The sequence below is a fragment of the Urocampus carinirostris genome, chromosome 5, assembly GCF_059441175.1.
Source record: "Urocampus carinirostris isolate Australia breed hairy pipefish chromosome 5, RoL_Ucar_1.0, whole genome shotgun sequence".
NCBI lineage: Eukaryota > Metazoa > Chordata > Actinopteri > Syngnathiformes > Syngnathidae > Urocampus > Urocampus carinirostris.
This window is the reverse complement of record NC_142353.1, coordinates 24,900,001-24,924,779: the sequence shown is the minus strand read 5'-3', so window position 1 is coordinate 24,924,779 and position 24,779 is coordinate 24,900,001. Positions and strand designations below refer to the sequence as shown.

Below are 24,779 nucleotides of genomic sequence, written 5' to 3'. Positions count from 1 at the left end.
TCGATTGTTATGTCCTTTTATTTAAATTCCAATCCATATTCTACACCCCCTTCACCCCACATTTTCATACAAGCATGACTTGTTCACTAGACGGATTTCGTTTTATAGCTAGTGCTTAAAAGTCGTACAAGAAAAATAAAACATTCGAAAAAGTCCCAAATCATGCACATTTTAAGAATGCCATAAAGACAATTGCATTGACTCGTTCAGTACCGGAAGGTAAACCACGGGCCACAAAGGAATTTACAAGTGCACTAAAAGACATTCTATAGGGACAACTAGTGCAGGTGCGGCAATGGGCAAACGTCACTCAAATAAACACGCAGGACAAAATTTGAGTTCTTCTGACTGTGTGCCGGTCTGCACTCTCAATGACCCACTTCCGTTAGGGCTGGGGTGTCAAACTTGTTTTAGCTCAGAGGGCACATAGTAGAAAACAAACTCTCAAAGGGCTGTGCTAGCAGATTAAAGAGCGCGAAAGAAAGAGAAATATAGGGTCAAGAAAGGAAGACAGAGAGAAATAAAGAGAAAGAGAGAGCAAAAGAGAGAAAGAGAGGAATAAGAAGAGAGAAAGAAAGCGAGAAATAAAGAGAGAAAGAAGACAGAGGGAGAAAGACAGAAGCAGAAGATGGAGAGACAAAAAGAGCGTGAAAGAAAGCAAGAAATAAAGAGACAAAACAAAGACAGAGAGAAGAGAGAGAAAGAGACAAAATGAGATAGAAATGGAGAGAGCGAGAGAGACAACAATGGGAAAGATAAAGAGAGCGACAATAGAAAGACAGAGAGTGGCAGAGTAAAAAAGAGACAGACATATAAAAGAGAAAGAGACAGAAAAAGAAAGACAGAAAAAGAAGAGAATGTGAGAGAAAGAAAAGAGTGGAACAATAAGAGACAGAGAGGTGAGTGAGAAACAGAAAAGAGGAGAGAAAGGCAAACAGAGCGAGAGCGAGAAAACGAGAGAGAGGGAGAGAGAGATATAATAGAAACAGAGAAGGAGACAGAGAATAAGATGAAAAAGAGAGGGAGAAAGGCAGAGGAACAGAGAATAAAAGAGAAATACAGCAAAAGAATGACAGAGAGAAAAACAGTTAAAAGATAATCCCAAAGAAAAAAGCAATAAAAAGAAAAGGAAAAAGAAAGATAAATTGAGAGACCAAGAAAGAGAAAAAAGAGGGAGCGCGAAGAAAAAAACAGAAAAAGAGGGAGAGAGAGAAAGAGTAAAAAAGCACAAATTGTACACAAATTGATCGCACAAGCAGTCTCTTGTTGTGCAAGCTAAAAAACAGTTTTGTGCTTTCAACATGACAGGATGTAGTCATCTGTGATAAACAATGTCCGATGTTAATGGAAAGAATACCGACTAACGCTACCGTTCAAAAGTTTAGCGTCACCAACAAAATTATGCGTTTTCTATGAAAAGTCACTTTTATTTATCAAAGGTTTTGTCTTATGTACTGGACTGTCTCAGAAAATTAGAATATTGTGATAAAGTTCTTTATTTTCTGTAATGCATTTAAAAAACAAAAATGTCATACATTCTGGATTCATTACACATCAACTGAACTATTTCAAGCCTTTTATTATTTGAATATTGCTGATTTTGGCTTACAGCTGAAAAAAACTCAAAAATCCTATCTCAAAATATTAGAATACTTCCTCAGACCAAGTAAAAAAAATAATTTTATAACAGCAAAACTAAATCAAACATTTGAAAATGTCCATTGATGCACTCAGTACTTGGTTGGGAATCCTTTTGCACGGATTACTGCATCAATCCGGCGTGGCATGGAGGCAATCAGCCTGTGGCATTGCTGAGGTGTTATTGATGCCCAGGATGCTTCGATAGCGGCCTTCAGCTCATTTGCATTTGTAGGTCTGGTGTCTTTCATCTTCTTCTTAACTATACCCCACAAATTCTCGATGGGGTTCAGGTCAGGGGAATTAGCAGGCCAATCAAGGACAGTGATGCCATGGTCAGTGCACCAGTTACTGGTGGTTTTGGCACTGTGGGCAGGTGCCAGATCATGCTGGAAAATGAAATACTCATCTCCATAGAGCTTTTCAGCAGATGGAAGCATGTAGTGCTCTAAAATCTCTTGGTACACAGTTGCATTTACTCTGGACTTGATAAAACAGTGGACCAACACCAGCAGCTGACATGGCTCCCCAAACCATTGCTGACTGTGGGAACTTCACACTGGATTTCAAGCAACTTGGATTTTGCTCTTCTCCAGCCTTTCTCCAGACTCTGGCGCCTTGACTTCCAAATGAAATGCAAAACTTGCTTTCGTCTGAAAAGAGGACTTTGGACCACTCTGCAACTGTCCAGTGCTTCTTCTCCATAGCCCAAGTCAGACGCTTCTTCCGTTGTCTTGAGTTCAGAAGTGGCTTGACCATGGGAATACGGCTATTGTAGCCCATTTCCCGGACACGTCTGTGAACTGTGGCTTTTGATACCTGGACTCCAGCTTCAGCCCACTGTCTTTGAAGCTCCCTCAAATTCTGGCAGCGGCTCTTCTTCACAATTTTGTTAAGGCTGCGGTCATCTCTCTTGGTTGTGCAGCGTTTCCGGCCACATTTTTCCCTTCCAACAGACTTTTTGTGGATATGCTTTGAAACTGCACTCTGTGAACAGCCTGCTCTTTAAAAAAAAATTTTTTGTGTCTTACCCTCCTGATGGAGGGTATCAATGATGGTCCTCTGGACAGCAGTCAGATCATCAGTGATTTAGTTTACTGAACCAAGCTGAGTGTTTTTAAGGCTCAGGAAACCCTCGCAAGGTGTTTCGAGTTAATTAGATGATTCAGGTGATTAGTTAGATAGCCTACTTGTATACTTTTTCATGATATTCTAATATTTTGAGATAGGATTTTTAAGTTTTCTTAAGGTGTAAGCCAAATTCAGCAATATTAAAATAATAAAAGGCTTGAAATAGTTTAGTTGATGTGTAATAAATCCAGAATGTATGACATTTTTGTTTTTTTAATTGCATTACAGAAAATAAAGAACTTTATCACAATATTCTAATTTTCTGAGACAGTCCAGTATACGTTATTTTGCCCATATTATTCTTTTTTTTTTGTGCAGTCTCAGATATGTCTTTTTCTTTGCCACTTAACACTGGCCGTACAAACCAATACCATCTGCAGTTAATCTCAAGGGAAAACAAAATGCAAAGCCAAAGCGAAGCCACCAGAGAGCAGTGTCGACATCCTTTTCAAACAGACTTGTTAAGAAACATGGCAACATTTTCAAGCATTTAGAAGCACTTTACCCAAAGTTTAAGTGCTTTTTAATCCTCAAAAAAAAACATTGAAATTCAAGCATTTTTAAGGATTTCAAGCACCCATACAAACCCTGGGACGTCTGTGTTCCAAATTAGAGACTGTAAAGTACTTGTCATTTTGCCCCTTTCTTCCTACTCTGGTTAGAACCTGTTTATGCTGTGCTCTCAAGGAAGTAGTACACACCATTGTAGGAGATCGTCAGTTTCTTGGCCATTTGTCACATGATATAGTCTTCCTGTTTTAGAACAAGAAAAGACTGTCGAGTTTCACATGAAAGTCCTCTTTTTCTGGCCATTCTGAAAGTTGAATTACACCAACAAATGTGATGCTCCAGATACTTGACTAGCTTAAAGGAAGGTCAGTTTTATAGCTTCTCTAAGCAGTTAAACTGTTTTCACACATTAGCCTTCTAACAAAATTAGGTTGCTAGAAATGGGCATCTCTACACCTACGTATTTGCATAAAGAACCAGATATTTTCAGATAGTCAATTAACCTCTTAACCAAATTTAGGGTATATTTTTGATTAGTTTTATGTTATCTTGATTGAAAAAGAACCTGTGCTTTACCTTCAAAAATACAGATACTCCCCTACTTACGTCCGTTTGACTTAGGTAAAACGGTATATACAAACATTTTTTCGGGATGTCGAAAAATATCCGGACACTGCTGTGAGTTAGATTGTGTTTTGTATGCACCTTTTTCCGAGTACACAGAGTATTGTAGTGCTTCTTTCCGCCACTACTGGCGCGTGGCGCTGTGAGAGGTCACCAGGCATCCACCCCTAAGAAGAAATCAGCTTCCTCTTCCTAGTTCGTGTGTAAACATTCTGTACTGAATCTCCAGCGCGCTAAGAACTTTATTGTTTAATATCTCGTGCATCCATTCAATATGGTTGGTGTTAAGTGTAAAGAAGAGGCAAGCGGTTTCTTTTGAAATGAAAGTGGAATAAGAAAGCTTGATGCGGCTGAGTAAATGGTCGGAATGTTTTTTTTCTGCCACTGAGGAGGACCTCTTGAAGCTTATCTTCCAAAAAGTAAGTTAAACTCAACTTTATTTATCTTTTTAGAGCATATTATTTTATGATTTGTTTATTATTTAGTACAAAACAATACAGGTTACTTATAGAAGCCTTAAACATATAAAACTTAAACATACAAAATATAGCACTGAAGCAACTTACGAACAAATTCAACTTACGAACGATCGTCCGGAAGTAGGGCAGCGTCTGTAAGGACATTCCTAAGCGATACCAAACCTTTGAACGGTAGTGTAAGTCAAGGGAGGTGGCAAAGGCACCCAAGTGTATATTGCTAACAGAAGAAGCCTAGTGGCTGTTGTGCTCATTATTTTGAGTTGTATGCAAAAGAAACAGAATTTTGATTGAGGGTTTGTGCTCTGTGCGTTTTTAGCAGGAACGTGACTAAAAGCATGTCATGGTTGTGCTTTACATGGATTTGTAAACATGAGACAATCAGTTTCACTGGCACCGTAGCCTAATAGTTAGGATGTCTGTGTCACTCCTACAGGCGGATTCATCACGCTCGCTTGAAGGAATGCTTATAAGTCCAGTCCAGGATGTACCTTGCCTCTTACCTAACGTCAGGCGTGATAATCTCCAGCTCACCCGTGACCCGAATGAGGACAACACACTGGAAAAAAATAATGTCCTGCCAATCAGTTGGTCAGCTTCCCTGAGTCACGCTTTGTAAAGTAGATGTCCTCTCTCTATGTATTGTGCTTCCACAGTTTGTCTGCGCGTTGCTCACATACATGCGGGGTCTTCCGGGAGACAGCTGAGCTGCTTCTCTATTATGCAGCGCAGGCCAGTGTACCTGGAAAGTGAGAAATGGTGAGCCGAATGGGCCTATACTGGTTTCCTCTGTAACTTGGATACACACATTTCCAACTTTAACGCAGTACTGTTCGAACAGATGTTTTTATTCCCACATTAAAGTGTTATATTGTGGCATTAGTGAATAAACACTGGAAAATCAATCAGGATGAGTGTTTTGAGCTGATTTATCTTAGTGGCATATTAGCAAATTAACAAATCACAAATGAATAAAGACAGAATGTAGCTGCCTTGAAGAATTAAGAAATTGATTTATTTTGTTTTGCTTAATTAATTTATCATTGATTACTCATTCGAATAAACTAACCAACCTAAAAACAATTTGAAATAAGTGAAGACTTAAGGGGCGGACAGACTGATCCTAAATATCGATACCGCTTGAGTGATCCAAGTTATTTTAGTTGTCTTGTTAGATAGTATTTGTGTTTTTGTTACATTGGCCATTTGTACTTTGACTTTTTTTTTAAATATTGTGCGATGGAGTGTATTATAGTTGTCATGCCATGTTTGTAATTTTGTTACATTCTTCTTTTTTGTTTGACTCTCTTGGCTTTGGTTCTGAAATCGTTATAATATAAATATTTCCGTTTACTTTTTATACATCCAAAGATGGCATTTAAGAAAAGTCAAAACATTTTTGTGACTGACATCTTTGTGCTGCGTTTATCATATTTAAAAACTAACTCAAGGGGGGTTCAATTATCCAATGATAATCACATTTCCAAGCAGAAAATACCCGTATCGAATTGTATCGATCAATATTATTCGGTATTTACTTGGATCACATCGATACCAAAAATCCCAGTATCACCCACCTCCAGTCACAACAATACTAACCTGAGGAATATATTCAAGTATATTTGAAAAATATAAGGATTATTTTAACTTCTGTAGTACAATGGTACTGAAAGTGTGAATATACAGTGAATGACCCCAACCTTCTTCTCAGCTTCTGCACCTCTCGGTCCTCCTCCTCCTTCAACTTGGTGATGAAGCTCTGCAGCACAGGCATCTCAAACTTGATGTACTGCGCCACCTGGTGGAGCGGACGAGTAAACGCAGGTAATTATACCAGCTAACGGAAGCATGACAAGTTTTGGTTGAATGTTTGTGTTTACATCATATGTAACTTCTTCTCCCAGGTCCTCCTCCATGAGGAACAGCTTGCACACTTGTTCACAAGGACCTTGCATGACTCTCCAAACAAGAGGGAAGTCACTCCGCTTCAGCTTCACTCGCTCTGGAATGAACACAAGAAAAAAATATCATTAGATAATACCTCCAGCTTCTTATTTTACGACACCAAGTTTAAAGTCAAAATAAAAGTGTTTACCACTAAATGGCAGCCATCAACAACGGATTGACTATTGCAATAAAGAAAGAGTTGGATGTACTGTATTTGCAAATTTTAGAAGTTGTACAATTGAGGTAACCAAAAGAATGGGCGAATTCATGCAAATTGGGTCTGTGCCATGACTCACCTCCACTGGCATGGACGAGGTAGAGTGCAAAGTCATCGGGGCTGTTTTCAATCTTGAACTTGTTGAGTAAAACTCTCAGAACCTGAGGCGTCGTCATGCAGCTGTTGATGCGAACGTTGGTCAGAGAGCCAAAAGCTGGCGTAAACACAGCTGTCTGAGACACAAAATATTTTTAAAATGTATTAAAAGTGACATCTCGTTTCAGGACTTTATGATGTTGTTGAACCAGGCTCATGACTCAATTTACTCATAACCGTACAGTACATGTCAAATCAACATACTCAACTGAAATCAATTTGAAATGTAAATTAATTTAAGTCTAATTGCTATACATTCTTGACTATAGGACGCAATTTTCCCCCAAGCTTGTAACCCTGCGGTTTATTCAATGATGCAGCAAATGTATGCATTTTTTCTGACGGTCGCTAGGGGCGCCCAAGCAGTAAAGGTAAGAGTGAGACAGGTGGAATATATGTGTCGAGAAGTTTACAGTGACTTTGCGCATTGTGCATGAATACAATTATCATGAACAGACCCTCATCATGGAAAATGTGTCAATCGAAAGTATGTACTAAACAGTTTTTCCATTAAAAATATACTGGGTGCGGCTTATAATCAGGTGCACTCTATGGTACAAAAATCCCAAGTATCATTAACTCTATAAGAGTAGCTTATACCACAAACTATTAGACACCAACAATGCCAATATCTTAATTTTCAACTTTTACATCTTGCAATACCTGAAATACTTGTACTGTTCATAGTTCAGCTTTACAATTCAGATTCAGATTCAGATCTACTTTATTGTCATTCTAGTACACGTGTATACAGAACGAAATGTCGATACATCTGACCCGCACAGTTTCCTTGAATGTACAGATATAAATAAAATGTTGTATTGAGTTGGAGTATTGAGTACTAATAATATACTAATAATTATGGCTATGTATAGTATCTTACAGTAGCGCAAATAGTGCAAGAGCAGCAGCTAACCAGATGTGCAAAAGGGGCAGTCAGGTAAACAGTAACAATAACACTGTAACAATAACGCTGTAAGTACAATAGTGCAGAGAAACAGATGTGCAAGGAGTGGCTAGCTATAAAGAACTGCCAGTAGTGCAAAAAGTCAAACAAAACCAACAGATGTACAGATTAGCAGCAGTTAGATTTACTATGTGTTTGATTTACCATTTAACAGTCTAATGGCCAGGGGGACAAGACTATTGTGGAACCTGGTGGTCCTGCACCGCACACTGCAGTTGGGCTGGTTTTTCCTGAAGTCGACAATGATCTCTTTAGTTTTGTCAACATTCAGGACCAGGCTGTTGTCCCTGCACCAGCCCACCAACTGCTCCACCTCCTCTCTGTAGGCCAGGTCGTTGTCGTCCCTGATGAGGCCCACCACTGTTGTGTCATCCGCAAACTTCACGATGTGATTTGTGGCGGACCTAGGGACGCAGTCGTGTGTCATCAGGGTGAACAGCAAGGGGCTCAGGACACAGCCTTGGGGGGAGCCCGTGCTGAGGGTGATGACATCGGAGATGTACTGACCAATCCGCTCTGACTGGGGTCTGTCAGTGGGGAAGTCCAGCAGCCAGTTCCGCAGGGGGGTGTTGAAACCCAGGAGTCTCATTTTGTCTACCAGGTGTTGTGGGATGATGGTGTTGAATGCTGAACTGAAGTCCAGGAACAGCATCCGCACATGGGTGTTCTTCTCCTCTAGGTGTGTCAGGCTCAGGTGAAGCGCAGAGGAGATGGCATCCCCGGTGGAGCGGTTTGTCCGGTAGGCAAACTGAAAGGGGTCGAGTGAGGAGGGGAGACTGGAGGTGATGTGCTCTTTAACCAGTCTCTCAAAGCACTTCATTATGATGGGAGTCAGTGCAACGGGCCCGTAATCGTTGAATGATAAGATCTGGGGTTTCTTTGGCACTGGGATGATGGTGGCAATCTTGAAGCATGATGGTACTGTGGCTTGGTCTAGCGAGGTGTTGAAAATGTCTGTTAGTACACAAGCCAGCTGATCGGCGCACTCCCTAAGGACCCGCCCTGGAATGTTGTCCGGTCCTGGAGCCTTCCGTGTGTTGACCCTTCTCAGGGTCTTCCTCACGTCAGTTGAGTCCTGATTTGGAACCGCTTTTGCTGCAGGGGTGCCATTTTGTGCCTCGAACCTCCCAAAGAAGTTGTTGAGGTCATTCAGAAAGTCCATGCTAGTGTCCTGCACTGGGGCGGTGGTTGGCTTGTATCTGGTGATGGCCTGAATGCCTTTCCACATATCCCTGGTGTTGGTTGTGCTGAGGAAACGGTCCTGGATTTTTTGACTGTGCGTTCGCTTTGCTAGTCTGATAGCACGGTTTAGGTTAGCCCTCGCTGATCTCAGCGCCTCCTCGTCACCAGATTTTCACTGCCTTGTCTTAAGTTGTGTTTTCACTGTGCGTATGACATCTTGCATCTTGAAATTGTGCGCCAAGAGTTAGTTGGGAATCTTCCAGCTCTGGTTTTCCACATCTGCTTTAGGCCTCCAGATCTTTTATTTTTAACCGTTTGGCTGCTTATATTTTTACAGACTGAAGCATATCACCAAGCATGCTATTTAGGCTTTGCTTATTTGCACAAATTTCAGCTTGCAGGAAGAAAATAGCCACACAACAACTTGCAATATAAAACTTTGAATTTGTGCAATTGTAACTCTATAATAGAGATCCTGTTATTTCTTGACTTTTCATTACAGATGCCTCACCTTGTGGTTGTAAAAGTGTCCATTGATGGAAAAACGATGGCGTCGTATTTTTCTCTGGTCGCTGGGGGAGCGGCGGTGGACCCGCCTTAGAATTCCAGCATCACTCTTAGTTCTGAGAAGCTGAGCTGAACATTCACTGTACTCTTCTTGATCACCTGGAGACATGTCAGTTAAAATCAGTTCTTTTCTCATCAGACTGCTGATGAAGACATTCACCTTCAGCCTGCTCCTCCATCACATCGTTGTCTTCCGGTTGGTCGGTAGGCGGTGTCACCTCCATAGTGGGTGCAGTCCCATGTGCGGTTTGTTGACTGTCTGCATTGTTTGGGGAGCTACAAACAAGCCACGTGACAGTAAATTTTCAGTCTACATTTTTAGATGGATTAACAATTCTACAGAAGAGTCGTTGACATTTACAAGGATATTTCCGGTCTATCTGCTGTTACTACATCAGCATGAAATTCCTCACCCTTGACTGTCCAGAATGCAACCCGAGTGCCAGGATGTTGAGGAGGGAGGGGGTCTGATGCGTTCGTGGTCGTCCTGCATCTGAAGCCTGATTGGTCGCCGCAGGCCCCAAAAGATATTCAAGAGACCCTCTACTATCAGTTCCCCTTCTTCCTGTTTGGAACATCAATAAGTCAATTTCCTGTGGATTATGTGTGTCAAATGGTCAATGCTGTTTACACAGACCTCTCTGTGCCTTAGCTGTAGATTTTGTCCTTCGTAGTAGAGGTTGTATGTTTTTAGATGTGAGAGTACTGTTGCCCTGGAGACAAACACAGTTGGATCTCAACACCAAACTGAAGCACATCTCTTTGGCTAAATTATCATTTTATAGTTGATGCGAAACAATTCATATTTTCAAGGGTCAAAAGGCACCCCTTTGCTGATGTTTTGTCCTTAATTTTATTCCATGTTCTCTGGTGTCTTTGCTTTCAATTTGTGGTGTTGTTCTTATGATTATTTATTTTTGTAGAAAATATTTAAAGTGAATGGTTGGGGCCATGATTTTATAATAAGCCTTGGCTTGTACCCATCAACCCTTTTGAAAATACAGTAATCCCTCATTTTTTCAGGGGTTGACTTCCTAAAACATCCCGTGATAGTCAAAACCTGCAAAGTAGAAAAATCTATTTTATTTTTTTAATAAATACTCTATTATACTTTGAAACCAAAATAACAAACCCAATTTACAGACCCCAAAAAATGTTAACTAATAAAATTACTGTACAGTGGAACCTCGGTTTTCAAACGCCTCTCAGTTCGAACAACTCGGAGTCCGACCAAAAATTTTGAGAAATTCTTGCTTCGCTGTTCGGTCAAAAAAAATCGGAGTTCGAACGCCGGTAATGCGTGGGTGCGTACGCTAGGGTGCGATGCTGAGCGGCATACGGGTATTTTAGCCCCTTATTATGCCTCCGAAGAAAGTCAGTGCAAGCAGCAAAGTTGCTACAGGTTAAAAAAGAAAAGTAGTGCGTACAACTATTGCATTAAAGAAAGAAATAATAGCCAAATATGAAGGAGGTGTGCGAGCGCCTTCTGGTGACCACCACAAAGGTAAGAAATCCTATTCATAAGATTACGATAACACAAACGTACGATTAGTCTGGGTTAGCTTTAAGTTTACGTTAAACATTCAGGGTGTTGGAACGGAGCACAACATTGAGGGTGTTGGAACCGAGCCCCCTTTCCAATGAACCGCTCACCACTTGTTGTGGAGACCCGGGTGCTAAATGACTTGTAAACGACCTGATTTTTTTTATTTTTACACGTTCATGTTAGCGTAATCTTTCGTATGGAAGATTACGATAACGCGAACGTACGATTAGCCTGGGTTAGCTTAATGTTTACGTTAAACATTCATGGTAAACATTCAGGGAGTTGGAACAGATTAAAACGATTTAATTATTTTTAATGGGAAAAATTATTTCCGTGATCGAACAAATCGGTTTTCGAACAGGGTTCTGGAACGGATTATGTTCGAGAACCGAGGTTCCACTGCATTTTGTAAGGTTTTTATTTCTTTAATTTTTGTTTTACCAAAAATTATGTACTGAAAAATTATAGTTTTAAAATCTGGGTGGGTTGTTAGTATACTCAGTTTTTACTTCACATGATATATATACATACACAATGCCTGAGTGACTAATCGGGAAGAACAATAACACAAGTGCATTACAATGAAATGTGAGTCACTTACTTGCTGATGAACTTGTTCTCGCCAAACTGAACCCTGTCCATGGTCACACTGCATGAGGGGCTAAGGAGGGGAACAAAAGAGGCGTTTAATCATTACCGCCACAGTCTTATGACTCCTCATGACCAGCAGAGGAAGAGCACAAAACAAGACAGAAAGTTGGTCATCATTTTTCTTTAAAAGAAAAGTTTAAAAAAAAGACCTTCACTACAGTAATCTCTTAGCAACCAAAATTGGATTTTGTGATCCCACTTCCTCTATTTTGTTTTCAGTGTATTCATGCCAACATGGAAAAAGAAGGTTCTATGAGGGTGGACAGGTGCAGGCACATGTGCAGCCCACAAAGCCAAATTCTTTGTTCAGCTGCTGAAAGACCCAACCAGCTAGCAGACGAATGAAGAACTTATGACATCCGAGCATAGGTCAAAAAGGAAATGGTCTTAACAGCTGTTATCCTGTTCAAAGGATGAATCTCCCTCATGGTGTTGAAACATTTGCTTTTTATCACAAGAATTTGCTTCACAAACTTGTAACCACTCAGTAGTAAGTGATTAGGCATCTGCCTCTGTGCCTACTACCGATGGCACTAGAAATATGATGTGTTAACACACAAAATACAAACAAGCAGCTAACAAGGCATTTGAATGTGCGGATTTAATACAAACGAAATTATCTCAAATAATCTTCCATAATTAAACAGAGCTAATATGGTAAAACCTATTTTCACACCACAACAAAAAATGTTGTGAATCTTGTTACATATTGCTTGCAAAGTAAAGCTTTGTTTTATAGCTAATGCTTATTTTTTCTATTTTAATCTTCTTGGCTTCTGGCTTAACAAAATGATTAAAGTAATATGCACGTCACTGCCTTTCAATGATCATAAACCTTTTTAAAACGTCAGAAATGGAAGTGTGGAACTACAGGATTACAAGGGTCTTAATGCTGACTTTATTAGAAAAACAATGGCAGGGGAGCAGTCTGGGATTATACCATCAGATGATCCCTAAAACGGGGTTTAAACCTAACCAAACTTTAGGCTTTTGTATATGGCCATGGACAGCCACAGTTTTTGACACACTCTCGGCTGTTTTTCCAAATGCACATGAAATTATAATTATAACAGTAAACAGAAGCAGAGAAATGAGAATCTTGATAATGAAGACCCATCCATCCATCCATTATCTGCACCGCTTATCCTCAGTAGGATCGCGGGAGTGCTGGAGCCCATCCCAGCTATCTTCGGGCAGTAGGCAGGGGATACCCTGAACTGGTTGACAGCCAGTCGCAGGGCACAAAGGGACAGACTATTCGCTCGCCCATTCACACCTAGGGACAATTTGCCTGACATGCATGTTTTTTGAATGTGGGAGGAAACCGGAGTGCCCGCAGGAAACGCACGCAAGCACGGGGAGAACATGCAAACTCCACACAGGAGGTTCGATCTCATGACCTCAGAACTGTGCCGCACACGCGTAATGAAGACCCTTTTGGGATTAATGGTTACTATCAGATTCTTGTTGTGATGAATGAATAGTCCCTTCCCAAAATAGTTTTAATTAATCAAAATCTTGTTCACAAGTAAAAAAAATCATCAGTTGCTCAACAGCCTTCCTGTACTTGTAAATCAGGATTTGATGTTTCAATTAGATGCTCAAAAATGCTGAAGCGGAGAAATAATGAGGACCCCACTCAATTTACAAAGTTCACATAGCACCAGGATGCGACAGTGATGAGGCGAGTATGTACAGGGTTGGGTAGGGTTACTTTAACTTGATTACTTTCAATTACTTTTGGATAACTCCAATACCAAATATGCTAATAAAAGACAAAAGAAACTAAATATGAATAAAATTACTAAATTTTGTGCAGGCTTGGGGTAACGGAATACATGGATGGCAAAAATGACGTTGGCAGGCTGTTTGGATTTATTTTCATTTTGTTTCTGCCGCATTTTATGTTAGTTTTGCCGGAGATCAATGAGATCAAAGACAGGTAAAGAAACTTTCCACGTGTGGTGAGTCATAATTTTGTTCATATTTAGTTTATTTTGTCTTTTATTAGCATATTCTGTATTGGAGTAATCCAAAAGTAATTGAAAGTAATCAAGTTAAAGTAACCCTACCCAACCCTGAGTATGTATATACCAAAAATGGTGAGCAGTCGTCACACGCGTGTGTGAGCTTTTATCTAAATTGAGCCTTGTCTAATGAGAGTAAAAAGCAAACCAAAGGGAGATTGTGTAAAGGAAGTTTTGCCCTTCCGCTGTATTACTTCCTATTTTGCTCAGCCAGTCGCACAGGAAGCTGACACATGCCAAAGACTTCCGCAATGCAATGTCAAGGCACCTGCATCCACATATCTACTCACGCAGTAGGGGTGGGAAATATTAAAACATTAACAAATTTAACAAGACGGTGATCTTCAAAGACTGTTAGATTTGCTATTTATTAACGTAATTTAGTCTATTGTTTTAGGCACCTTTTATATCGATGAACTTCCATCAGTGCTTTATTCATTAATGTATTTTGTTTCCCGTGTCCTTTTTATATTTTAAAACAGAATATAGCTATGAAGGACAGCCCATTTGAAAAATTGCCAGCGTGCTTAAGCACACATGTAGGATTGCCATCCGTACTTTGAAAAACTGAATTTTTCTGCATTGAGTTGTCCAAGAACGCACTGACACTGCTCGGATCAATAAAAGAATGTCAACTCTTTTTTTGGATAATACTTTATCATTTAGCCTACGTTAGCTGCCCTATATTCTATGATCACAGATAACAATGTTATTTTCTAAACACAACACATTTTTTCACAATCAATGGGGAAAATAGATTTATTTCCAGCATTGAATGTGTTAACTGGTTGATTTTAACAGTTGAGTGAATGCAGTTTTACATCTGAACCAACTCACCATGCTTTACAAACTCAACACTGCCCTCTAGCCGCCGGGGAGAGATTTTGGTTTGAACTTTTTTTCTAAATCACAAGTTTTGATCGAAATGACTCAGGGACTAGCTTTTTTTAATGTAAATTCATTTGATCGTGGACTGCGCAACTGGGGAAATACAACTTTGGACAATGTGTGTAGTAACATTCAAGCTGCATACAAAGCTGCCCCTCTGCCCCACCTGGATGGATACAACCACCTTCGTCTTTGTCTGATTCCAAAGTCAGGTAAAGTCAGGCCTTTTATCACAAGGAGTCTCAAAGGGCTTAATGGACTACAGACCTCTATTACACCATCCCAATGACCTAAAACAAAACATTAACGAGAATGACAAGGTCAATGAAAAGAAAATTCTGACATGTCCTTGGGGCACTCTCTCTCAGCTGCAGTACTGCATTCAACAAAGTTGTTGGGAGGTGTTTGAAAGTTGTGACCTACAGGTACACATTGATATTGTATCGTCTCACATTAAAACCTGTATGGAAAATGAAAAAAAAAAACACATCAAGGTCTTTCAAAGCCAAAAAAACCCAAAATGACTTAAAAATTCGGGCTCTCCTTAAAGAACATAACACCGCCTTTAGGTCAGGTGACAAACCTCTTCTCTGCAGGGTGAGAGGAAACCTAAAGAAAGGAATTAGGGTTGCCAAGGCAGCCTATGCAAAGAGGATGGACCAAAGGAGAATGTGGCATGGACTGCAGAAGATCACAAACCTGTCACTGTTGGGGTTGATGCTTCACTGGCAGAGGATTTAAATTGTTATTTTTTTGCCAGCTTTAATGTTGGCAGGCCACCAGCAGCTGCACCACAGCCACTGGGAACCACCAGCACACTGGTACTTCAGGAGCATGAGGTGAGACGTTTGCCGAGAACTGCGGATCCCAGGAAGGCAGCTGGCCGGGATGGAGTACTACAGAAGGTCCTGGGGGATCAGCTGGCTGGGGTCTTTGTCAACATCTTCAAACTGTCCCTATTACAAGCTATCATTACAACCTGCCCAGAAGATCATCGGCTCTGCCCAGTCTAGATGACAATACCGCAACAGAGCCATCAACATGAATGATATGCTTATTGGGGTTTTGGGGGTTCAATGTCATACCCAAGGACACTTCGACATGTAACACGGACAAGCCGGGATTCGAACTGGGATCCCTTAATCCTAAAACGATCGCTCTACCTCCTGAGCTACTGCCGCCCCAGACCTATTGCTCTCTTGTAGCTGCTACAAGTCCCTCAAGCAAGGGCAAACAGGCTAACGGACAGCTTAATCTCCGGGGCCATCGCCATCCTAAGTGAGCGCAAAAAAACCTGAAAACATATCTTGAAACTTACTTTTGGTTGTTGTAATTTTTGTTGTTGTTTTTTCTGCTTAAAATATATAGCTTGTGACTTATTTGGGGGATTTTGTTGCAGCTTAATGTTATTGAACTTCTTTTCATTGCTCCATTATTACGATGCACTATTCTTTTTCATTCATAAACATTGCACTATTATAACTTTGGCCAGTCTCTAAGCAGTACGTTGTTGTTGTTTTTTTTTTTTTTAATAATAATAATTTATTGTATTTCAAAACGCCTTTCAGGACACCCAAGGTCGCTGTACATATATTACGACACAACAATAAAGCAAGATTAAAACAAGAGTAAAAGAAGCAAGTAAAAAATAGCAAATCAAAAAATTAAAAGGGGCGGTATATGAGGCAGATGGTCAAGAAGAGGTAAGTCTGAAGAGGTGAGTTTTGAGTCCGGATTTGAAGGTGGACAGGGTCGCAGAATTTTGGAGGTCATGCGGCAATGAGTTTCAGAGCTAGGGGGCAGAGCGGCTGAAAGCTCTGCTCTTATAGAGCTGAGGCAGGCAGGGTGTACAGTGAGATGGAGGGAGGAAGATGATCTGAGGGTGCGAAATGGCGTGGCAGTGTGAAGGAGGTCGGAAAGGTAGGATGGAGCAAGGTTATGACTTTTACCTTGTATTCTATCTTTTTCTCTTTGATGTGTTCCTTAAATGTTTTCCATGGAGTGCCATGTCTAATCTTGTTACGTACAATATTTGCAGCGTTGTTATCAATAACAATAAAGACAATTCAATTCAAAATACTCAGAAATTTATGGCGGGCCGTATTAAATAGTCCAACAGGCCAGATCTGTAAGTTTGTATGTTGCTCATCAGAATCCTCTAACTTTAATAGCTGATTTTTTTGTTGCGTGTAGTTGTAGGACGCGGAACATATCAAACTAGCTTTGATATAAAAAATGCAATAATACATAAAACTGCACTGGAAAAAATACATTAATAGAGCTTATATTCAACATAAAGGGCAAATGGTCAGAAATTAACAAATTTTTGTGACTTTTTTTGTGCGCAATATCTCCCATTCCTAATACACAGTTATAGTTGCACCATTTAAACACACATCCTAAGGCCATCAATCCATTACTAGAACTGTACTAAATATTCAAAAGCAATCAGCAGAGGGCCATCAATATTTCAGCACTTGAATATCACACCTCAATGGGTGGCGTCAAGCTACAAAATGGATGTGGTGCGCTTAGACTTGAATACAACAGCCGTGGTCAAGGGTAACCATGATCATGGGGCCCATTTGATGCTACGGATTTCTCGTTGATGTGACCTCTAGAACAGGATCAAGTTGGGTACACAAGAACCACTTTGTAAAGTCTTGCACATATTGATAAATCGAGTGTGTGCATTACGCGTTTATATTCAGCAACTTAGCACCCTACACAAAAAAAAAAATCAGAATGGCAAGTGTGTGTTGCGCCGGTGTCCATTTTTTCAACAAAATTGTTTGTTGATAGCATAACCATATAACCAATTGTTTGCCCTGAATGTTTTCCAGGCAGTAAGATTCAAGGGGAGGAGGCAAGGGTTCGAATTCCCTCATGTCTCATTAAAGCACCAGACAGTTTATCGGCTTCTGTCTGCCTTTCATACTTGATGCGATCACCAACTGCTCCACAACAAAAGCATGTCTACAAACAAATCAGGATTTCAGGATTTTAGCAGCAACTACAAATTAAACTACATTTGCAAATCTCTACGCAGATACGATATATATTAATGCAAAGATAGATCAAACCAAAATGTATTTGTATAGCCCTTTTCAAAAACCAAAATGTAATCAGTCACTATGTGTTGCTGACCAAAATCTTCAAATATTGTATGCAACTGGAAGTAAATTCGAATAGAGGCGGAGAGACTTCTGACGCTTTACAACTAAATCACCAGTAGTACAGATAGCCTCTTATGTCTTTTAAGTTATTTAATTCACACTACTTCTAATCATAGCTTAAGAAACACTGATTTGCATAGTGTATTCCAGCTTCTTTGGGTTAATCGTTTTTTTTCACTTTTTGCGTCAATAATGTTGCGGTTTATTTATGTAAAAGAGCTTGTATAGTATTTTGTTGAAAAGCTTTCCGTTTTCTCGATTCTCTAACTTTTCTTGTTGAAAAAGTGGAACGACTAATTAGAATGCATTTTTGCAAATCAGTGTTTTTGGCGCGATAATATGTGTGATTATGAGAAACTCTAATGCTTTCACTTGTGTCATAAGTACAACTCTTGGTCTAATGGTAAAGTGTCAGCACTTTCACCGCCACTTCTCAAATACAATTCCTTTCTGTGATTTTGATCAGAGATGTTCATTGATTGATCAATGGTTGCACAAATACGGTAGTATACCGTGATGCATATTTAAAATAGCAGTATGCATTTATAATTGTACCAACCGTATTCTGACGCACCGGATATAATGCACACTTTCACATTTCTGGACTAATAGGGGTTTTTAGATGCGCTTGAATGGTTCAAAAAATACGGTGGTTTAAACTCATGACGACCATGACTTCCTAGCTTCCATCTGCTCTTCACTCTAGTCACAAAATAACACACACAGCTCCTAGTGTGCCTCATTTTCTCTTTTCTCTAATTCTCTCTCTCTCTCTCTATGGGTCTCTTTTTAAAGGAATGAATAGCTTGTAGAACCCTCCCCACGATCCCTTTAACATCCCCAAGCTCTGTGGATCGCTTCCATTGTCATTAGGGTCTTAGCAACCTCAGAGACATTGCAAGAAAAATATGGTTCCTCCTGCTTTTTATTAGACATGGTGGGGGGCATTCAAAACTTGGCAAATATGAATGAATGAATGAATGAAAACTTTATTTCGAACATAAAAATAAAAACAGGACAAAAACAATGAGTCAACAACGAAATAATGTCACACAACATGTTCGAAAAGGGGTAGTCAGAAGCAGATGCTTATTTTTCCTACCCCTTTATCTTCCCTATTAAATACATTTTATAGATAGCTCCTCTTGTGTCCAATACAACAAAATCTCATGGATATACTTATTACATAGGTCAGATATCAATAATTATAATAGTTACAATAATCACATATTTTATACTTTATTTTTTTTATACACTAATCTTCGCAATACCCATCCCTCAACGTCATAATGCGCATAATGTCACTGCGGCACCAGTGATAATATCAATAAAAATAAACACAATACTTATAACAGTTCTGATGTGATAATAGCACAATAACAACAAGTTAGCCATAGTTTGAAGTGCAGTATTTCCAGTCTCCGTCATATCCCATTTTCTTCATCTCTGTATTTCGCCAGTAATGCTTTTTTGTATTTAAATTTGAACACATGGATATTTGGACATTGTTTGATTTCATTTTGCAAATTATTCCAAAGTCTGACTCCACACACAGACACACACATACTTCTCCTGGTGGTTCTCACCTTTGGGATTTTGAATTCACCACAGCCCCTCAAGTTATAATTTCCCTCTTTCCGAGTGAATAATCTTTGTATGTTTTCTGGCACTATGTTTTTGTTGACCTTAAATAACAGTTGTGAAGTGAAAAATTTTATGAAATCATCCAATTTCAATAAATTGGACTGCATGAATAAAATATTGGTATGATCCCGATATCCTACCCTGTGTATGGTTCTTATTGCACGTTTTTGAAGGATAAAATATGACTAGAACAAAGATGAAATCATGAGAAAAGATGCCACTGCAGAGGCACAGATGTACTATCCAATGAACACTATCAAGATTGAATTACATCTTAAATATAAACTGAAAAGCGTGCGCTACAATGCCTCGTGTCTTGTGAATGGGTGTATTAAAACATTCAATCATTAACACATTTGCAAATTAACACCACCCACCCCCTACAATTTATCTGCTAATCTAAACTTTACATAGCATGTTATCTATGTTGTACACGTAAATGATGTGTCTTTGCTTTATCAATGGCATAGATATATCAACTTTTTTTTTTTTTACTTGAGATTACAGTAATCTCTTGCTGTATCACGGGTATTTGCGAGATTTTATCGAGCATTTTGTTCTGCAGCAAGCAACACACAGCAAATGATATTACAGGGGCAGGTAGTGGAGGGCTTTGTGTGTTTTGGGGGAGGGAGGGTGTCCAGACTACTGTTGCGTCTACGTAACAAGCCACCTTTGCCGAGCCTGTATTTCACTAACGCCAGATCCATTGTCCATTAAATGGATGACCTGGAGCTACAACTCTTGGGAAACTGCCACATTTGTGACTCTTGGACTTTAATCACCACGGACGCGTGGCTCAACCAAAGTATCCCAGATGCTAGCGTGCAGCTAGCCGGTCTCTCTCTGCATCACGTCCTTACACTGAAAGATGAAGGCGTCGAGTTTTGTTGTACTATAGAGTAATGACACTAAAGACCATTCATTTAAGTGTAATTATGTGTTCTGTGGTTTTATTTGTAGATCTATAGTTGTTATTTTGTTGCTGTTCAATATATTATAAGATACTGATATTTAATAAGAGGCGCTTCAAAATACAATGTATTATTATTTTTATCTCATCTCATCTCATTCGCTGCGCCGCTTTATCCTCAGTGGGGTCGCGGGGGTGCTGGAGCACATCCCAGCAATCATCGGGCAGTGGGCAGGGGACACCCTGAACTGGTTGCCAGCCAATCGCAGGGCACACTGGGACAGACAGCTCGCTCATTCACACCTAGGGACAATTTGGACCGGCCAATCCACCTGAAATGCATGTCTTTGGAATGTGGGAGGAAACCGGAGTGCCCAGAGGAAACCCACGCAAGCTCGGGGGAACATACAAACTCCGCACAGTGAGTCCGGTAGCTGGATTTGAACCCACACAGGAGGTTCCCAAGACCTTAGAACTGTGCTGCACACGCGCTAACCACTGCGCCGCCGTGCTGCCTATTATTATTATTATAAATAATAAAAAAAAATTGCACTTTGCGTGTTTTGACTATGGCGGGACTTTTCTAAAAATGCAACCTCCGTGAAAAACAAGGGATTACTGTAAAACTTTGCAGGCTGACATTGTTGAGTTTTAGTTTTTTATTTTGAAAGGGATGAAGAAAACACAATTTCAAGGGATGACATCAATATCAAGTAAAAATTTTCAAAATGAACAGATTTTCAATAGTGATCAACAGTGATCCTCATATTGTAAAGAATTATACTGGCTCATGCAAACTACTACACTGTTCTGTTTATCATCTGTTCTAAGATACCAGGTAGGTACTCGCAATGGCGTCGACTACCTGGAATGAAAAGGAATGGTATATTGAAATACAATATCAGAGAAAGGTGTGGTCAGATTTAAGTTCTTATTGTATTAATATTTTTCAAGTTTTGCAGAGAGAAGCGATTTTTATGTACTGGTATGATATTGGTAGTGATGACTACTCAAAATTTGAATATCTGTTAAGGGTTAAAAAGATCGAGAATATTCACCATCATTCAATTAGTTTCAAATGGAATTGGGAATTGAGATTACAATTTTAAGTGAATCGTGTTTTCTTTTAGTGTAATGTTTAAGACAAACTGTGTGTTATTTGACCTTTAGATGTCTCTGTTTTGAGTAGTGCAACCAAAAACAATTACCAAAAGCACAAGGAAGACTACACGTCACAGCAAAAGTCATCTTCCTTGTGCTTTTTAGCGCTCAATTTTGTTTGCAACTCACCTGGGGTCAGCAACCTACGGCTTTATAGACTAGAAGTTCAATTCCCGGCTCCTCCGTGTTATATGTCAAAGTGTCCTTGGGCAAGACACTGAATCCCTAATGCCCCGGATAAGCAGGTAGACGCCTTGCATGGCACATTGTAAAGGGCTGGAACGTTTTCAAAAGTACTTGGAAATGGTAAAAGAAGAGGGAGGAAAATAAATAGTTTAAAGACCCACAGGAGGACAAACAAATCAAACATTCTTAACTTTTTAAGGCAGTAAAATGTTTAGAACAAATATTAAAAGACTACCTTTTATCCATTTTTTAATTTTTTTTTTTTTTTTTTTTTTTTTTTTTAAAGGGTTTTGTTTTTTGGCTCCAGACATTTTAGTTGTTGTCCTTTTTACTGATACGGCTCATTTAACAAGTTTAGTTGCTAAACCATTCGCTACACAATACAGTGACATCTAGTGTTCAAATATAACAGAGTGTCCCTTTAAACAAAATGTACATTTACACGATATTTCATATATTTTTGGTTATCATTGAAATCAATGTTTTTAAGTTTTCTTCGCCACTTGGGTGCGCTAAATAACACGCACTGTCCCTTTAAACATCATTCAATTTAGTAAACACGTTTCAAATATAACTAAGAATTCAAATTAAAGCTTTAAATGAATAGTGACATCTTTTTTAGAATACTATTAACCCGAGTATGTTTTTAAAACATTGGCGTTACATAACCACTCACTCAGTTCCTCACTTTGATGCCTTACCAAGCAGTAGACGAAGCCCACACATCATATTGGGTGTACCAGGCTAACGTTGAACGAAAACGTCCCATTTAATTGGACTTTCGTCTTAAACCAAGTGCTAAACCGTTAACTGCTTAACGCGTTAACAAGAACTCGAACCAACACGAATTGCCGCAGTGTATTTCGACGTTAATTCTTGAACTCACCTCGAAATATTACGGCGTCCTCGGTGGCGTTCAATGATTCCGTTCAGTTTCCTTCCGACCCGCCCTCGGTAGAAATGAAGGGGAGTCTCCCCTTCTTCTGGTTCGTGTGTCCCGGGTCGCAGTTACTTGCATCCCCCAGCCCGCTTCTCGGTCCTCCGACTCTTCCGTATAAGAAGCGAGAGTCCATCTGTCTGCCCTGCCCGCCTCACATGCAGCCAATCAGCGAACGCCCCCACCAGACGAGTCTATTGTCTGCTAGACTGAACGCTCGCACCAGGGAAGATTCGAGGAACAATGGAAGAAACCAGACGAGGCGAGCTGCCAAATGGATGGCTTTCCAATAATGTTACACGGCTGTACTGTGTGACATGTTGTGTGGCAGAAGTATGACGTGGTCAGGCATGGAAACCTTTCACCCTTTGGCAACATTTGCCGTTTTGAAGCATGGGCACATGCACCCCCAAATTTAACCGAAGCTCCCCCTAAATAAAGAACGGAAGAGGCTTAAATATGATGGAAAATGCTAGAAAAAAGGGCAGCGTCGGAAATACTCCACTGCCTTGAAATGGTTCAGTCCATTTTGACTCCTAGCACTTTCGCCCTCCTCCTCACTTGCGGCATAGCAGCGGAGTCCGTGGGGGCTTGGGTGTAATACAATGAGACATGGGCGGAACTGGCCTGTTTATAACCCATGCACCCACAAAATATAGTATTTTAAAACTCTCTTTTCCTTAGTAAATGGCAGGATAGGCTCAAATATGATGAAAAATGCAAGATAAAAAAGAAGTAAAAAAAAACAACAACAATGTGAACAACGCTAACTCTACTTCTTTGAAATGGTCTTGTCCATTTGATTCTTAGCACAACTTTTCTCAACCCCTTCCAGTTACTATAAAATTCGATCTATAAGGCGCACCTCATTATAATACAATGAGACAAGAGCGGTACTTGCCCGTTTTAGAGGATGTTCAAATGTAACCAAAGCTCCCCCCAAAAATTTAGTATTATAAAAATATTTTCCTGAATAAATGACACAATAGGCTTACATATGATGAAAATGGTGGACAGCAGGGTGGCGCAGTGGTTAGCGCGTGTGATTCTGAGGTCATGAGATTGAACATGCTGTGTGGAGTTTGCATGTTCTCCCCGTGCTTGCGTGGGTTTCCTTAAGGCACTCTGGTTTCCTCCCACATTCCAAAAACATGCATGTCAGGTGAATTGGCCGGTCCAGATTGTCCCTAAGTGTGAATGAGCGAGCGAATTGTCTGTCCGTGTGTGCCCTGCAACTGGCTGGCCCCTCAATGTTTTGATAACCAAATACGTGTCTGTACGACGTCACCAGTCACTGAAATACATCATGCCGCTTATTATTATTGGAAAGCTTCAACTCTTGGGATTCAAGATATGACCATTTCAAAATATACTCATCAGAGAAACATCACAATCAGTTTGAAACAAGAAACAGTACACTTGATCTACAGTAATCTCCCGCACACTTTATGTGTAGCATGCTACAGCAAAGTGTCCCCTTTTTTTTCTACATTTATTACATTTACTCTCTTTTGCTGGGTACTGATCAGACTCATCCCTTCGACTGGCTGGCAACCAGTTTAGGGTGTCCCCTGCCCACTGCCTGAAGACAGCTGCGATGGGCTCCAGCACCCCCACGACCCTACTGAGGATAAGCGGTGCAGATAATGGATGGATGAGCAAACTTATCGTGGTCTCTGTGACATCTCCCACAGCTCCCCTTTTTTCTGTTTTTGTGATTTTGCACCATAGTCTTTCCTCCCTCTTTGTTTGAAAATTTTAACTTTGTCCATATTTTCTGAAAATGGTTTTGTCCTTTTATGAGTTCATAACGCTTTGCCATTTCTATTTCCTTGCGCTTACGACCATTTGATTTATAAAGAACGGTAGATATGAACATTTTTTTCAGGATGTCGAAAAATACTTGGTCATTTCTGTAAGTTAGATTTTTCCCAGTACAGGACAGTACTGTAGTGCTTCTTTCCGCCGCTATCGACGTGTGGCGCTGTGAGAGCTTGCTCAGCTTCCACAGACTTCCTCTTCCTGTCACAGTCTCAGTTTGTGAGTAAACATTCTATACTGTATGTCCAGCGGGCTAAAAACTTTGACATTTTTATTGTTAAACATCTCTTGCATCCATTCAACATGGTTGGTGTAAAGTGTAAAGAAGAGGCGAGACATTTCTTTTGAAATGAAAGTGGAATAAGAAAGCTTGATGTGGTTGAGACAATGGTTGGATGGGTTTTTTCTGGCCAC

The 24,779-nt window shown here is 40.0% G+C and overlaps 1 protein-coding gene across 2 annotated transcripts; it reads right to left on the bottom strand.

Annotated features, from left to right (window-relative positions):
• On the bottom strand, positions 1–22,758 carry rassf2a (Ras association domain family member 2a). 2 transcript variants are annotated; one of them, XM_088336290.1, is made up of 10 exons: positions 22,494–22,758; positions 11,563–11,622; positions 10,053–10,128; positions 9,829–9,976; positions 9,576–9,691; positions 9,360–9,514; positions 6,623–6,776; positions 6,260–6,381; positions 6,080–6,177; positions 1–5,121 (listed from the first exon to the last, which is right to left on the bottom strand). In XM_088336290.1, exons 2-10 carry the CDS (start codon positions 11,614–11,616, stop codon positions 5,052–5,054), a joined length of 993 nt encoding a protein of 330 aa, XP_088192416.1. In that variant the 5' UTR covers positions 11,617–11,622; positions 22,494–22,758; the 3' UTR covers positions 1–5,051. The 2 variants fall into 2 exon arrangements, with proteins under 2 accessions (XP_088192416.1, XP_088192417.1); XM_088336291.1 differs by having other exon boundaries at positions 9,829–9,980; positions 22,494–22,756.
• Positions 22,759–24,779: the final 2,021 nt, after the last annotated feature.